This window comes from Hipposideros armiger, unplaced genomic scaffold, assembly GCF_001890085.2.
Source record: "Hipposideros armiger isolate ML-2016 unplaced genomic scaffold, ASM189008v1 scaffold_1792, whole genome shotgun sequence".
Lineage (NCBI taxonomy): Eukaryota > Metazoa > Chordata > Mammalia > Chiroptera > Hipposideridae > Hipposideros > Hipposideros armiger.
The window spans coordinates 7,467-24,164 of record NW_017733142.1 but is presented as its reverse complement, the minus strand read 5'-3'; the positions used below and the strand labels follow the sequence as shown (position 1 = coordinate 24,164).

Sequence of the window (16,698 nt, the reverse complement as noted above, 5' to 3'; positions counted from 1 at the left end):
AGTGTGGGAGTGGAGTCAAGGGAATTGTAATAGATATGTATGATATTGGGGGGGAATGGGGCAGCAGATTGGGGGAGGGGGTTGTCACTTCGAGGGGTAAAAGGTATAACTATTGCACTGTGTTGTACAGCTGAAAATAATTTTAAAAATGTGTATTTCGCAATAAAAAAGTTTTTGCTGTAAAAAAAAATAATAAGGCAGGCTGCAAGAAATTCCAGTAAAGTGATGTTGAACAAGTCCATATCGTTAAGTTCTTCTTCAAGCTTTCAACCCCCAAAGTTTGAGATAATTTTTTTTAAATGTTACCTATTTTACTTTTTTTTCGTTACTTATATCCTTTGAGATTCGGCTTGGGAAGTAATGAATCCAGAGTTGCCTCCTTTAACGAAAACAATGAACACAGGGTATGTAGAAAAATATACATCAATGAATGCATGTTTGTTACTGACTGATGTTGTCCTATGTATATTTTACATTTCTCAATTTGGAAATAAATTTTTAATATTTAATAATAAGATACGTTTCCTCGAAAGGCAAATACCACATTCAGTTTCTCATCCCCTGAGAAGTCAAGATTCTGTGTCTAAGTCTATTCAATCAAATACTGAAAGAAGCAAGAGTGGTTGGAGGTGAGTCTACTTAAGATTTCTCTTTCTTCTTCTAGCCCTTCTTCTCCTTTCCCTCTCTTCCTCTCCTCCCTTCTCTTCTCCTCATCTCTTCCTCCTTTCTTAGAATTACATTTAGGAAATTTCTATACTTAATGACTATATCAATATTAGCTATATTTTATAAAAGTAGTTAAGAAAACTTTAGATAAATTGTGGCAATGATTATGTGTCCAAAGAATTCCTCATTTTATAATGAAATTTCTGCCAGTATGTATCAAAATGAATTTAAGATTTTGCTATGGATCATCAATGGTCTAACTGACAATAGGTACAGAGTCAGGAATAGCTGTATCTTAATGTTGGCTATATTAGAAATTGGAAACCAAATAGAATGCTCAATTTTACTCTAGTAAGACAGTCTGCTTCAAGGTAAATAGAACAGAATAAGAAAGAAAGATGAAGACTGAAATGCATATGCATCTGAAAAGGACCATCAAGGAAGATGGTGAGGGTACTTCTGAGTCATTGCCATAAGGATTTAAATTTAATTCCTAAATATTATGAGAAAATGGATAGAAAAACAACATGGATTATTTTTTAGGTTGGATTTTAGTATTCTTGGGTAAATGGCAACTATAGAAGGAAATAATTTGGGGAACAAAGTATTGGAAAAACAGTGCCAAACATATATCATATTTCAGTCACTGTTTAATGCTTCCATATCCTATTTTAATAATCCTTACAATAACTCTATGAAGTTAAATATTACCTTCGCTTTTATTTAAGATACTGTATTTTTTTAAAAAGGGGCAAACTTTTAATGAAGTGGTTAATAAATACATCCAAACAATATTTTTATTTTTAAAAACTGAGTTTTGACTTTATTACTCATGCTAGTTTCCTTGGTTATTATTCAGGGCTTGAAACTAGGCCTATTCATGGTTTGAGATGGTCCTTGGAGGCATAGTTCCAGCTGCAGGTGCTAAAGAGAAAGTCTGTTCTGATAGGCATTAGAGTTAGGAAACAGATTGTAATCTAGAGAGAAACCCAGTATTTGATATTCTAATTTGAAATAATAGATGATCTGTCAGACCACTGGAATATAACAACAGGAAATCCAGGAACAGAAAACACTGAAACCCCAAGTAGGCAGTTAGTAATCTGCTGAAGATCTTTTAACTGGTTCTATGCTTAGGTTCAGAATCTAAGCTTTACCTTCACATCCATCTGCCCCCAACAACAGCTTGTTCTAGGGAACTCACTGAATATGGACCCTATCTTTGTCCCCAAGGAAAAGGATCTGAGTGACACACTGCTCCCTGCCCTGTGAGGAGCCACTGCAACTTAGGCCCCATGGTCTGGTTGGGATGTTGAGGACCCGGCTGAGCTGGATTGGCTGCTGAAGTGTGTGGGCATGCCCAGTGAGGTCAAAGGACCATAGTTCTCCTAGGGCTCGTCTAGGCTAGGAGCACCTCCTGAGCAAAAATGTTGGTGGAAGTTGCAGATGGCTATTACCAATAAGGAGCTGTGAAGCTGAAAGAAACTTTTTAAACTATGAATAATAAAAGTAATTTCCACAGCCATGAGAGAGGAAAGAAAAAATTGTTTCTATTGAAAATAAAATTGCTGTCTGTGTTTATTCTTTTGATTTAAAATCACTGACAAGCCATTAATTTACCTTCTTAAAATTTTACTTTATAGAATATTTAAACCTACATATGTAAAGAAAAAAGCAAAAGTCCTCAAAATCTTACTACTCAGAGACAACCAGTTATACACGTATGAAGGCTTGTATAGTTTAAAAATATACTTTAATAGCATTGGACTCTGAGTTGGGTGCTAAGGTTCTCTAGGTTCTGGATTGCTATAGGACTTTGTAAAAGTTACTTCCTTCCTAAGCCTCAGTCACTTCACCTGAAAAGAGAGGTATAATATAATGTAGGGTTGTTGTGATGATGTATTTAGAATTTTTAACTAGTAGTTACAAAGTAGTTTATAAACCACAACTTACCATATAAATGTAAATTTTCATTTTCTTTTAGTTAAGACAAAGTATATAGAAACAAAAACTCATACTAATTTTTATAAAAACTATTACAGCTATGGAGATAGAAACAAAAATACCAGCTTGACCACTTGGGATAGAAATGAATTTAGGCCTCAATGCAAAAGAACAAACCTAGTGGCAAATGATGGAGTAAATTCTTGTCCAAGTATGAGTTTGGGAGCTCAACAACAGAAACAATTAAGAATATCTGAACCTCCTAACTTATTTCACCAAAGAGAAACTGAAGTACTCAGACAAACATATTCTTCAAAAATATCTGGCTCCACAATGAGAAGTCTAGACAAAAACAGTGCATTACAGGGATTTAAGCCCAATTTCCAACAAAATCAACCTGAGAAAAAATTGTTGGAGAATAATCCAGAAGAAAACACTCTCAAGGTAAACTTTTAAATATGAATTATTTGCATTTTTGTATTTACATTTTAAAAATATGAAATAAATTATTTAGAAAATTACAGAGATAAAACCATTTGAAATCAATCCCATGGCATGCATTACTTGATTAGCACAAATATCCAGTTCCATTGGAGTGAGAGAATGTTGGTTTCCAAAATATTTTCTAAGAAATTGTGAATGGCTGCTTTTCATAGTTGCTTTAGAGTATCCTCCTGGGTTCTGAATCTCACTGTTTGCTAATTATTGAGATGGTGTCAGTGTATCCAGTAGTTGCAGAAATTCTCCAACCCCTTCATATGTCAAAGTTTTTTTTGTAACAAGGGTCAACAAACTTTCTGTAAAGGGCAAGATAGCAAATATTTTTGGCTTTATGGGCCATATTGTCTCTCTTGTAACTACTCAACTATACTACTCCACTCTGCCATTGATGCTTAAAAGCAGCCACACTCACACATTAATGGGTGAGTGTGGCATGTTCCAATAAAAGTTAACAAAAACAGACAGCAGAGTGTATATCATGTTTAGACAATTGGGAAGAGTCTGAAATGGCAAGTGCATTGGTGAATTAGTGGAACATGGAATATGAGACTAGAAAGGTAAAATAATACCAGATTAGAGCAAACGTCAGCAAACTATGACGTGGGATCCCTTAGCTGAATTCTGTTAGGGTTCAGCTGGTGGGATTCATTGGCAAGACATCAAAGGGTGGGAGAGAAGTTGGGTTTTCCTGTTCCCTCCCTGCTTAAATGTTGCATCGCAGGCAATAGCTGTGTGTTCCTGTATGATATAGCCCCTCCAGGAGTCCAACTTACACAGGTTTGGTAATTTTATTTCTTCCCCTTGTCCTTTAAGCCTAGGAATGGTAGAAGTTTCTTATTGTTGTTAGTCTTTTGAGTGCTTAAGTACCTTGTGTTTGTTCTACCTGTATGCCTGTAAGCAGCCTTTTTAATGAGCCATCTAGGGTAAATTCTGGTTTGTTTGGGGGTTTTTTTGCTGGAAATATGACTAATATAGCAACCTATTTAATAATTTCTGCCTCTTTTTAACCTTTTACTCTGCTTTTTTTCATGCATAGGATATATCAATTTCTGACATTCTATTATATTTTAATTGTTTATTTTATGAATTCCCCATTGGACAGAAAAATCTATGAGGGTAGATATGTTGTCTGTTCGCTGTCATTTCTTCTTTAGCTACATTTGACACTTAGTAGGTGCCAATAAGTACTTTTGGAATGAATGAATGAATGTGTCTGACTTGCATCCTAAAGGGAGCACATTAGGGAAAGGCATTGTATTTTGCTCACCTGTGTTTATTAGAGGATTGGCACATGATACTTTAAAAATATTGACAAATGAACAAATGAATAAAGCAATGAATGCCCATATAAATCATTCTCTTCTTGATTAATTATCTCCAAGTGCATGCTATTCTCTCCTATAAAATGCTAATGATGACATTATTTAGGGGAGTAACTGTACTAAAATTTCCAATAGTTGTTATTTTTTACATATTTTACACATTTGCTATTATAAGAACCTAGAATCTTTACAAAGGAAGTGAAAGAGTATGATGAAAGATATGAAAGGTTTTTCTAATGCTATGACTTTGTTTTTCAAAAGGATGTCTCATTGTATCCGTTAAAGATTAAGGAAAAAGATAATTCTTTAAGAATTATATCTGCAGTTATTGAAAGCATGAAGTACTGGTGTGAACATGCACAAAAAACTGTACTTCTTTTTGAAATATTGGGTAAGTATAATACTTCAAAAATACTTCAGTAATACTATTTGGACAATAGTTTTGAATATCAATAGGAATACATAAGAGATATTAAAGAAAAATATAACTTTGTAAAAGGAATTATGGTTATTTAGGATCTTCTTCAGTACCTGGACCTGTCATGTACTTGGTTATTTATGGTAATATTCTTCTGATTTGTAATGTTAAAACTGGATTCTTACAAGTAATCCAACTCAAACCTTGGGGTAGATAAGGAAATGGGGCAAATAATTAAGGTAGACTTGACTAAAATCACAAAACTATTTAGCAGCAAAAATAGATCTAGAATCCAAGTCTCCATATTATCAATATAGTTCTTTCTACTAGATTACACTAAACCCAGTAGTAATTTTGTATATAAATTAAATCATATTTTAAATACTCTGAAATAACATTTGTAAAGAATCCTTTACTGATATGAGTAGACACCCTACAATTAATCTGTTTTCTAAATTAATATTTAAGAGGAGGAGAGTTTTGTAGAATGTTTCTGGAATTTGATTTTACCTAGAATGAAGAGATACACAAGAGGTAAAGATTCAAAACATATTTCTTTCAATAGTTGAAGTAAAATAAATGTTTATTTTAAACTATGAAATATTCGAAACATACAGAAAAATATAGAGAATATAATATCCATATATCCATGTTATAGATATATTTGAAACTCCTATCCATTTTTCTTCTTTAGAGCTAATTACTGTGGTATCTTTCCTGTCCATGCTTTTATAATTTTACTGTGTCTATCTGACTTCATAAATTTATATATACACTTTTTATTGTTTCATGTGTTTTAAAATATACAGTTTACATTTTCATCCAGCATAATGTTTTTAAGATTTAGCCATTTTCAGTTCTGTTACAGTATTGTCTTCACCCTGAAGCCCCAATTGTAGTCTCTAGCAGCTTCTTATTCTTCCCTTTTGGTATTAAGATGATTATCAAAGTTCTCTATACCACCCATCCTTAAACCACACTGTCACATTCTTCGATAGTTTCTTCTGGTTGTTCTTTCCCAGAAACTAGCAAATGACCCCTTGCATATCATAATTTCTGACTGAGCAATAAGCCCATTACCTAAACCCTTAACTCTGTAGCTGTGGAATAGGATACACTGTTTGGTTTAAGTCAATCTCACATCACTCCTGCATCTGGGCATGGAGACAAATTCCATTCCAATCATATGGCATAGGAGAGGTTTCCTAAAGGAAAATCTGTGTATTATTAGGAGAAATGGAGGCTGATCTCAAAATAACAAATGTTTATGATTAGTATTCAACAGATGGTTACTAAAGGAATAAATAATGCGCTTAATTGATAATTCCTTGAGATAAAAATGATTTATTTGCATTTTATAGGTGAGACAGATTTGAAAGAGGTTAAACAATTAGCTCAATTTAGTAAATTGAAGAACTGGGACTCCAATGCATTCCTTCTGATTTTAATTCAATGTGTTTTTTTCATTAAACCATGATGCTTATTTGTCATATGTGTGTATTTTATTATTATAATGTAGTAAACTAGTGTGGGGATTTAACTACTCTATAGAATACATTCTAAGAAAAAGCTTCAGATGGCCAACTACTGTCAGTTGTATGAACTTTTGCATATAACCTATACCTAAGTTGAAGAGGGTCAGAAATTTTGTTTCTCTTAGTATAAACCAGTTTCAGAAATATCTTTTCCTCTTGAAATGTCTTCTTTATTAGTGTATAAATAAAACTGAGAAAGGTTGGTGTGGGAATAGTTATTTAAATGTCAACTCCTCTTGGTTAAATTTTACTTGCATTTTACCAGCATTGATTTTTCCTCATTTCAATGTTGCTTAGCTGTTCTTGATTCAGCTGTTACACATGGACCACATTATTCAAAGACTTTTCTTATGAGAGATGGGAAAAATATCCTGCCTTGTGTATTTTATGAAATAGTGAGTATTTGTCTAAGTATTCTTTGCAAAGCATATGCCAACAAAACGTACAAATGCAGGCTGTAATTGCATTGCAGTAGAAATTCTGTTAACACTTTAGTAGTATCTTCACCATTTTGTTTAGTTTTAGTTCTGATATTAAAGTTGTTTATTTGTTCAACTAATATGGAGAACCTACTATGTGCCAGGCACTATGCTAGATGCAATGGATGCAAATTGGAATATAAGTGGTAAATGGCTCTTTCTCGCAAAGAGTTTATAATCTCAGGTAGAAAGACATAAATGTTACACTGTGGTATGATAAATGGTATGAGACAGGTATGTGTAAGGTGCTATAGAAGTAGGCAGGAAGATCAGGGAAAGGTTTTCGAAGAATGTAGTAACTTACTTTATTTTAGATATTAAGAACCAGTAAATTAAGCCAAAGTGTGTGGGGAGAAGGAAAGAGGTAGGGAGGAATGTACTCTAAGTTGAGAGAGTAGCATATTCAAAGACATGAAGCTAAGAGAGAGCCTGGATTGTACAGGAAACTGCAAATAGTTTTATAATTACAGAGTGTAGAGTTAGTAAGTGATGGGGGTAAGGGTAGTAGTTCTGAAGTTGGGGGAAGGCAAAGAGTGGACTGGGATATAAGGAAGAAAAGGCTTGATGAGAAAAAAGTCTGGGGTGACAAAGGAAGCTGAAGATCACAAGGGAGTCTGGAGACCTTATAAGACTTACACACTTGGTAAAAGTTTGGCATGAATTCTGAAATTGACTGCAATTCTGCAGTCAGACATGTATTCCAGTTTTTACTCCACCATTTACTAGCTTTATGACCTTGAGTAAGCTGCTTAAACTTTCTCAGCTTCAGTTTTTTTTATCTGTAAAATGGGGAGACTAATTCTTACTTTGAGAACTTGTTTTGGAGATTAGGTGATAAAACATTGATGTATAGCATCTGACACATAGTAAATGATCGAGAAATGGTAATTGTTGCTAATTTCTAAAATATCTTGAATGTTTCTTTTTCTCTAGTTTGATAAGTCTTTTTAAAAACTTCTTTATTGAAGTATATCATATACAGAAAAGTGCACAAGTCATAACTGTACAATTCTATGAAGTATCACAAAGTGAACATTACCAAGGATAAGAAAAGGACATTGCTGCCACCCCATACATCCATGTGCTTCCTCCCACTCACTACCTCCTGTCTCCTATCTAAAAGTTACCACTGACTTTTAATATCAAATTAATTCTGCCTCTTTTTGAACTTTATATAAACAGTATCATATGGTATGTCTTCTTTTATGTCTGGTTTCTTTCACTCAACACAGTGTTTGTAAGATTTATCTATGTTGTTGCATGTAGCTATAGTTTGTTTATTTATATTTCTACATACAATATTCTGTTGTCTGAATATACCAGTTAATTTTCTGTCCCACTGTTGGTGGGCATCTGGGTTGTTTTTAGATGTTTGGCTGTTACGAATAATGTTCTGTGAACATTCTTGTATATGTCTCTTGTGCATATGCATACGTTTCGGTTGGGTATGTACCTAGAAGTAAAATTGCTGCATTATAGTGCATGTGTGTGTTCTAATGCAGTAGTTCTTGCTAAAGAATTTTCCAAAGGGTTGTAGCAATTTACACACTCACAATCAGTGTAGGTGAGTTGTAGTTTCTTTGCCTTATCAACACATAATACTATCAGTCTTTTTTATTTTAGCTATTCTCAATAGTAGGTGTTTAGTGCTGTCTCATTTCTCTGCAATTCCTTGGTGATTAATGAGGTTGAGCACCTTGAATGTTTACTGGCCATTTAGATATCTTCTTTTGTAAAGTCTGTTCAGGCTCATGTTCTTTTTTTTCTATTGAATTATTTGTCTTTTTCTTATTGATTTATAGTTTTTTTTTAAAAAAACAGCTATTCTAAGTACAAGTTTTTTGTCCTTTATGTGTATTGAAAATTTTTTCTCATACTCCGTGGTTTGATTTTTCAGTTTTAATGATGGCTTTTGAGGAACAGAAATTCTTCACTTTAATATAGTCCTTTGAACAATTATCAATATTTTCCTTATAGTTCATGCTTTTTATGACTGTTTTAGTGAAAGCAATCCCAGAATACTTTAAATTTATTCATGAGTGAGAGGACTTGATGCTGGCTGGTCTTTTTCCAGTTTACTAGTCCCATTAAGACTCCTTTTGCATCCCAACCCTAAGCCTGGGGTGTGGTTGCCAGAATCTCTTTTCCTTGGGGATCTCTGACTCTATTTTTTTCCTTCCTAGCATGCTGAGCCTGCCAAAAGCTCTGCTCAGTTTCTAAGACTCTCAACTGCCTTGACTATAATTGACAGATATCCCCAGGGAAAAACATTCTCAAATATCAGCCCCATTCTAGACTTCTGCGCTTTCCCAGATGGGGCCTCTGTAATTCCTCACTGCTTTGGCATCTCTGTGATGTCTAGGAGGAGATTTTTAAGTCTTTCATCCAGCTATTCTAGTTGTTCTTAGCTGGAGAATTGGTCTGAACCACCTTTCTGCCATCTATTGAAAGTGGAACTCAATCTAAGGGAAGTGACTAATTTATGTGCCATTAGATTGAGAATTGGTCAATATTTTAAGGAGCAGCAGCTTGCTAGCTTATAAGAAGCCTGACCCAAGTGAAAGTCTTTCCTCTGACAGGGCACCCATGTATACCTAGCTATCATGGTCTTGTTAGCAGTGAGGCCCTAACTCAGGTAAGGGACTTAGAGCATTTTGGGGTGATTCATACTTAGATGATCATATTATTAGCTTCAAAAAGTTGAAATTCAGGAGAAGTAATAAGTGACTTTATTGATATTTCTTTTTAAATAACAGGATCGTGAACTTCCAAGATTGATTAGAGGCCGAGTTCATAGATGTGTTGGAAACTATGACCAGAAAAAGAATATTTTCAAATGTGTTTCTGTCAGACCGGCATCTGTTTCTGAACAAAAAACTTTTCAAGCATTTGTTAAAATTGCAGATGCTGAGATGAGGTATTATACTAATGCAATAAATGAAATTTAAATAGTGATAAAGGAAGTTTAAATAGTATAACTTAAAGCACTTTTCTGTTATGGTTTAAATTACAATCTCCATGGTTTTGTAACCACTGCTTTTCTGTATTTCATTTGTTGAATTAAAATATTTAAATCCTTTTAAATGTGTAAAGAGTTTTTGAAAAATAATTTTACTGTTTTTAGAAAAATGGTACATTTTCTAAAATTCAACAACCATTTCAGATAAAAACGCTCAGTATAATAGGGATACTTATTTAACATGAGATAATAATACATTTGAGTCAGCCTAAAAGCCAACATCAAGTTTAATGGGAAAATATAGAGACATTCCCACTAAAGTCATGACCAAGAAGATAAGGGTGCCCACTCTTAGTACTGTTACTAAGCATTATACTGAAGCTGCTAGTCTCTAAATGGAGTTTATTTAATTACTTCAAATATTTAGTGAGCACATACTCTGTGCCAAGCAGTGTTTCAGGTGCTGGAGACAAAGCACTTAATGAATTAATAAAAATCTCTGAACTTAAGAAGTTGATATTCTGGGACCTAGAGAATATATTAGATAAAAGAAAAAATTTGAGGTATGAGAATTATTGCTATTGGCAGATAATATAATTGTATATGTGAAAAACCTAAGAAAGTCAACGGACAAACTACTGCAAAAATGAGATAATTTGGTAAGGCACTAGAATAGCATAATATGCAGAAATCATCAGTAGATGGTATTTATATGACTCACAATCATTAGAGTGCAAAATGGATAAAGATACCATTTAAGATAGAAAAAATACCAAGACTAATCAAGACTAAATGATAAATATGAAAAGTATATGAACAAAACTTCAAAATACTAATGAAGTAGAAAAGAAGACTTGGACAAATGCAAAATCATTTTTTTGGTTAGGAAAACAAAGATGTTGATTTTTCTCACATTAATTTGTAACGTAATTTTTCCCTGTGTATGTACACACACACACACACACACACACACACACACACACACACAAATTAAGCTGATACCAAAGGTTATATAAAAATAAATGAGAGTACTCAGGAAAACTCCAAAAAAAGAACAATAGAGGATAGTTTAATTGGATATTATAAAGCCTTAAATATATTAGTTATCTATTGCTTCACAGCTAATTACCCCCCTCCCCAAATTAATGGCTTAAAACAATAAACATTTATTATCTCTCACAGTTTCAGTGGGCCAGCATTTCAGGAGTGGCTTGGCTGGACAGTTTGGCATACAGTCCCCTTAGGAAGACCCACTTCCAGGTGGCTCATGTACATACTGCCTGGTGGGTGCTTCCTGTTGGCAAGAGGCCTCGGTTTCCTGCTATGTGGGTCTTTCCAAACAGCTGCTTGAGTGTCCTTATGACATAGTAGCTGGCTTCCCCTGGAGTGATTAATAGTTACCGTATTTGCTGGCGTATAAGATGATTTTTTGGCCCTGAAAAATATGCCTCCAAGTGGGGGGTCCTCTTATACGCCAGGTACACTTCAGATAGACTGCCCATAGTGCTTGCCCCGTGCCATAGTGGCCTCCCGATGCCCGCCCACTTCATTCCACATACCGTTCAGGCATCAGCAGCGCTGCTGGGTGTATGCTCGGCTGTTATGCGATTTTGCTGTTATGCGATTTTGCGAGTGTGGTAAATTCAGGTTACCGTATATTTCTTTACATATGCATTGAAGATTCGCGATTTTGTGCTATCATGGTGCCTGTTAGAATGTTGAAGAGCTCGCACTTGCGCACTAGTGAGGTCCCAGGGAGATGCTGATGCAAGGGTGGACCAGACTGCTATAGTGACAGGGCGGGCAAACAGGGAGCAGGGACCAATCAAATCAGGCTTTGTATACAGCCAACAGCCAACCACAATACTGCACCATTGTACAGTACAGCATAGAAAATGTCGACCAGTCAAACCCTTATCATCCCTATCATGGCACCAGCCAAAAGAAAGAAGTATGATGCAAATTTTAAACTGAAAGTTATAAACTTTGCTAAGGAAAATAATAATTGTGCTGCTGCAAGACAATATGGAGTAACAGAAAAGATGGTTGGGGACTGGAAATCAAATGAGAAAGCATTAAAGAGTATGCCAAGGGGTAAGTGTGCATTAAGAAGAGGCACCCCACACTGGCCAGAACTCGAAAAACATGTAGCAGACATGGTGGCTCAACATCGCCAAAACGGTTATGTGGTGACACGAAATACAATACGCTTGTTTGCACTTCAGTGGGCCAAATCAAATCCAATATTGTTTTACCTTTTATTTGGTGTGTGGAAGGTGTGTGGAAGAGGGGGTAGTCTTATACGGCAAGTATATAACAAACTCTGTATTTTGAGTGGAAATGTTAGTGGGTCGTCTTATATGCCCAGTCGTCTTATACACCGGCAAATACGGTATCCAGGTGGAAGCTGTCCTTTTTATGACCTTGTCTTCTGAAGTCACATAACATCACTTCTACATTTTGATTTGTTAGAAGCGAGTCATTAAGGTGGACCACATTTAGGAAGAGGGGAATTAGGCTCCACAATTTGAAGGAAAGAAATGGCAGATGTATTTTAAAACTAGCACATATTATAAAGGCATTTATCCATGCAAAATGTACTGGTTTATGAATAGACAAGTCAGTACAACAGAATTTAAAGTACAGAAATAGTCTCAAGTATATAGAGAACTTAGTGCTAAAAGTAGCAACTAAAATCGAGAAACAGAGACAATAAGTGGTATTGGAACCACTGGGAAGCATCTGGAAAAAATAAATTTAGAGGTTTAAACTAAGGTTTTAAATGTATTTTTCTTATTTTGTAGTCCTACTTTATATATTTAGCATTTTCATCAATTTGGAAGTTACTATTTTGTATAGGTTGCAAGGCATAGGGGTTTAACTTTATTTTTATTTTCCAAATAGGTGGCTATTTATTCCAATGCCATCTGTTGAATAATATATCATTTTCCTATTGATTTAAAATACCATGATTAATATAAAATAAAACATGTATGGATTTTTAAAAAACTCTTGTTGATTGATTTCTTAAGTATTCTTTAAAAAATATTTTATTGGGGAATTGGGGGAGGGGAACAACGTTGGGGAATCGGGGAAGGGGAACAGACAAGTTTGCTCTCCTTTTGTTTTCAGTCTAGTTGTGGAGGACATTGCTTCACTGGCCCGTGTTGGTATTATCATTGCACTCTTCTGGGTGAGGCAGTCGCTTGCTGGCCATTGGATGGCTGCTTATGGCTCAAGGCAGCTCACGAAAGCGCACGCCAGCTGCCAGCCAGCCCCACTGCAGCCTATGCCCTCGCCAGCGACTCACGGCAGCCCAGCTCCAGGTCGAGCTGTTGTTCACGATGTTAGCTGCAGAGGGCGCAGTGTCACCGGCCCTCATGTGGGATCCGAACCGTGGCCTTGCTGCTTAGAGCTGGCGTCCCAAGCCAACTCTTAACCAACGTGCCACTCGGCTGGCCTTTCTTAAGTATTCTTATAGATATCTCCTCAAGGTCTGTTGTTTTTAAAAAATCCTGTTGGACTTTCTATTAAGATTGCATCAAATTTATAAATTACTCTGGGGACAGTGGACATATATCTAACAGTGAATCTTCCTGTTAAGGGAATATGTCATGTCTATTTATTATATTTAGATCATATGTCTTTTAGTATAAGTTTTATAAATTTGTTTATAAAAATCTTGCACTTGCTTGCCGAGTGGCTCAGTTGGTTAAGAGTTCGCTCAGGAGTGGGAGCTCTGAGCAACAAGGTCGCCGGTTTGATTCATTGCCCGAGCTGTACTGCCACGGAGCTGCCAACAGGTGGCAGGATGGCTCAGCTAAAACAAACAAACAAACAAAATCTTGCACATATATTATATTATTTCTAAGTATATATATGTGCACACACACACAGCACATTTAATTCTCTATTTCCTCAGACCTGTCTTTCTGAAACACATAGCACTGTGGCCTTTCCTCTCTACATCCTTCCTCTTCCTGACCCATTCTTCAGATTTCTTTTGCTCACCGTTCTATGAATCAAGCAAGAGAAGGGGGTGGGGTTATAGTCCCAGCTTTAAAAAACAAGGTGGAGGAGTGTCGTGGAAGGTGCATGAAAGGAGCACGCAGAGAATGATAGGAAGCTCTTTTCTAGCTTTACAGTTACTGTCTGTAGTAAAGATTCAGTTGTGGTACCACTCAGGAGATCACATCCAGAAAGATTGGCGTGAACTCTTATAGATTATGGTGTATGCTTTGAGCCAGGAACCCATATATGGTGCCATTTTCCCTATAGCCATGATTCTCAAGTCTGGGAATCAAGGGGTGGTAGCAGGACTGACCTCTGTCATTATTAGACCAAATGTACTCGCAGAAGTTTCACTTCCAACCCTCCATTTTGTGCTCTGCTGGCTTGGAGATCTTACTTTCTGCCATAGCCTGAGTTGTCCAGAAAGCAGAGACTGAGAGAAAGTCTTACTTGCTAGTAGCTTATTTGGGGAGATTATCTTACAAGGAGAAGTAATGGATAGAGAGGGGAAATAAGGAAGAAGGGAGAGCAAATACTGGGGTGGCTTATTAAGTTGGCCACCACTGGGAGTGAATAAGGCTTGATGAAATTTATCACAGACCATCCACTTTAGTAAAAACAAGGGGAGAATATATTCATCAGCTCCCAGCACCTGTTATTTAAGGGGTGGCCGATAGGTCATTATCTCCCCTACACCTTAAGTTTGTGTGTGTGAGTGTTAAGCTGGCTTCCCATAATATTTCACTCCAGGGAATCAGAGACATCCCAAGGCAAGACACAAGAACCAGGTGGAGCAGGCCTGAGGTAATGCAGTTAGATTGTATCTATGTGAGCCTGGATGAAATTTGTGCAGAACTGGTTACTGCACCTGTGGCTGGAATAAAAAATTATGTCTGAGAGCATCTGAAATCATGAACAAGAAGTGTCTGATACATTTCCCAAGGGAGGAATGCTACCAGAATTGCTGCAATGGTTCTCTTCTACTGGAAGCTGAGGTGGCCACCTGGCCATTTTGGCTCACTGAACCAGCAGGTAAACAAAGGAGTTACCATACTGTCTGGGATAATTCAATCCAAATTAACAGTAGAAAATTGGGTTTCTCTACACAGGAAGAAAGGAAAGACCATGCCAGATATCCAGGAGATTCTTTGAGGTATCACTTATAAAAGTTAATAGAAAATGATAGCAACCAAATAAAGACAATAACACTGAGGATTCAGGCTCTCAAGGAATGAAGGTTGAATGTAAACAACCCCATCCAACTAAAATGATGACAGAGGGAACATGGAATAGGTATGGAAGAAGGTTATAACGTTAGCTATGGCCTTGTGACCAATTTCAGAGTAAGGAAGAGCAGGAACAGGAGGTAGTCTGACACGTGGAGCGCAGTAGAGAGAGCGGTGGTGGCGGGTGCTGTTAAGGTTTTCCTAGAAAGGTAAGAAGCTAGATGGACCTCAGTGGGATGCAAACCTGGGTGTTTTTTTCTGTCTTGGCCTGATGAAGAATTGAATGTGATCTGGGAGAGTTATCTTTTATTCTTGTCCTTTCCATATATCTGCATATGATTGGGTCATAGAAGTCGAATCCTTATTAACTGTAGGTTTCTCTCTCTCCTGGGAGTGTGTTTATGGGGCATTGGGTTGTAGTGAGAAATCCTGCCTCCTGGGAATCTTTCCAAAATATGTGTCTTTCATGGTGGTACTCTACTCAAAGACCCCTGATGACTTCTTCTTGCCCAGAGGAAAAAGCCTAAACTCCTACACTTGAAGATATTTTAGGATATTCACAGTCTGGTCCCTGCTTATTTTTATGGCTTCTCCAGCCATTCTATTTCACCTCCCAAAATGTAGGCTCCAGCCCCACAGGACGACTGTACATCAAGGCAATGTTTAAGCATCTGTGCAAGAGCTTCTGTCCATCCCTATTTTCCCTTAATGTATAGTTAGGCGTGCTCAATGACTGTCATCAGTCACTGCTTCAGGACTCTGAGAGCATTTGTTCTGAGAAGTCCCAGGTAATTACTTTATTGTTAAGAGTTCCTCCAGGATCTAGATTCCTCCGGGATCCAGAACACTTGGCACAGGGATATGTAGGATGGGAGATGTGAGAAGGGATGTTGCAGAAACAGGTGACAGCTACAAAGGCTGTTACTTCACATGCCATAGTGAATAAAGGGGAGAATGATCTTTGGTTAGGGTCCTGGAATCATCCTCAGACACACTGGTTATGTTGGGCAGAGGAAGATAGAGCTGGACTTTCAGGGTCCTTCTAACTTGAGGGTCCTAATTTCCCAGGTAATGTGATGTCCTGCAGGGGAGTTTTTCAGGTATGATAACCCTCCTCTTCTCCACTTCTCTGCCTCCCAAGACTTCCCTACATCTAGAAATATTTTATTACTGTTAACCAGTTATAAGCCTCTTATTAATAATAGACCCTTTAAGTATTACTTCCTATGGAATGTATTCCCTCAATATAGTATAATTTTAACATAGCAGCTCTTGAGGTAGGCTTTATTACAATAGTTCTGAGACGTCGCTTTATTTTAGAATCATCTTGAGCTTTAAAAACCTTTGCATAGGCCTCCCTCCTCTCAGAGATTGTGATTAAATTTATCTGAGGGAGACCAGTAATCTTTATTTTTAAAAGCATCATATGTTCTTGCAACTCACTGTGTAGCCTGTGGACAATAGCGTTGGCATTAACTGGGTGCTATTTTTTTTTTAATTGGAGAATTGGGTGATGGGAACAGCACTGGGAAATTGGCGGCAGGGGAGCAGACAAGTTGCTGTCCTTTTGTTCTTCAGTCTAGTTGTGGAGGACGTTGCTTCACTGGCCCAAGTTGGCACCATCATTGCGCTCTTCC

The 16,698-nt window shown here is 36.7% G+C and overlaps 1 protein-coding gene across 5 annotated transcripts in view; it reads left to right on the top strand.

The window, feature by feature from the left end:
• Positions 1 to 9,953, top strand: part of SPATA22 (spermatogenesis associated 22) — a 15,301-nt gene extending 5,348 nt beyond the window's left edge. For 4 of the 5 annotated variants that reach the window (XM_019634660.1, XM_019634661.1, XM_019634664.1 and 1 more), the window contains 6 exons: positions 344 to 404; positions 534 to 629; positions 2,709 to 3,054; positions 4,695 to 4,824; positions 6,684 to 6,781; positions 9,622 to 9,953. In XM_019634660.1, the coding sequence (XP_019490205.1) occupies positions 344 to 404; positions 534 to 629; positions 2,709 to 3,054; positions 4,695 to 4,824; positions 6,684 to 6,781; positions 9,622 to 9,813 (923 nt within the window). In that variant the 3' untranslated portion in view covers positions 9,814 to 9,953. The remainder of the gene's footprint in view (positions 1 to 343; positions 405 to 533; positions 630 to 2,708; positions 3,055 to 4,694; positions 4,825 to 6,683; positions 6,782 to 9,621) is intronic. The other variant, XM_019634665.1, reaches the window with a different exon arrangement.
• Positions 9,954 to 16,698: the final 6,745 nt, after the last annotated feature.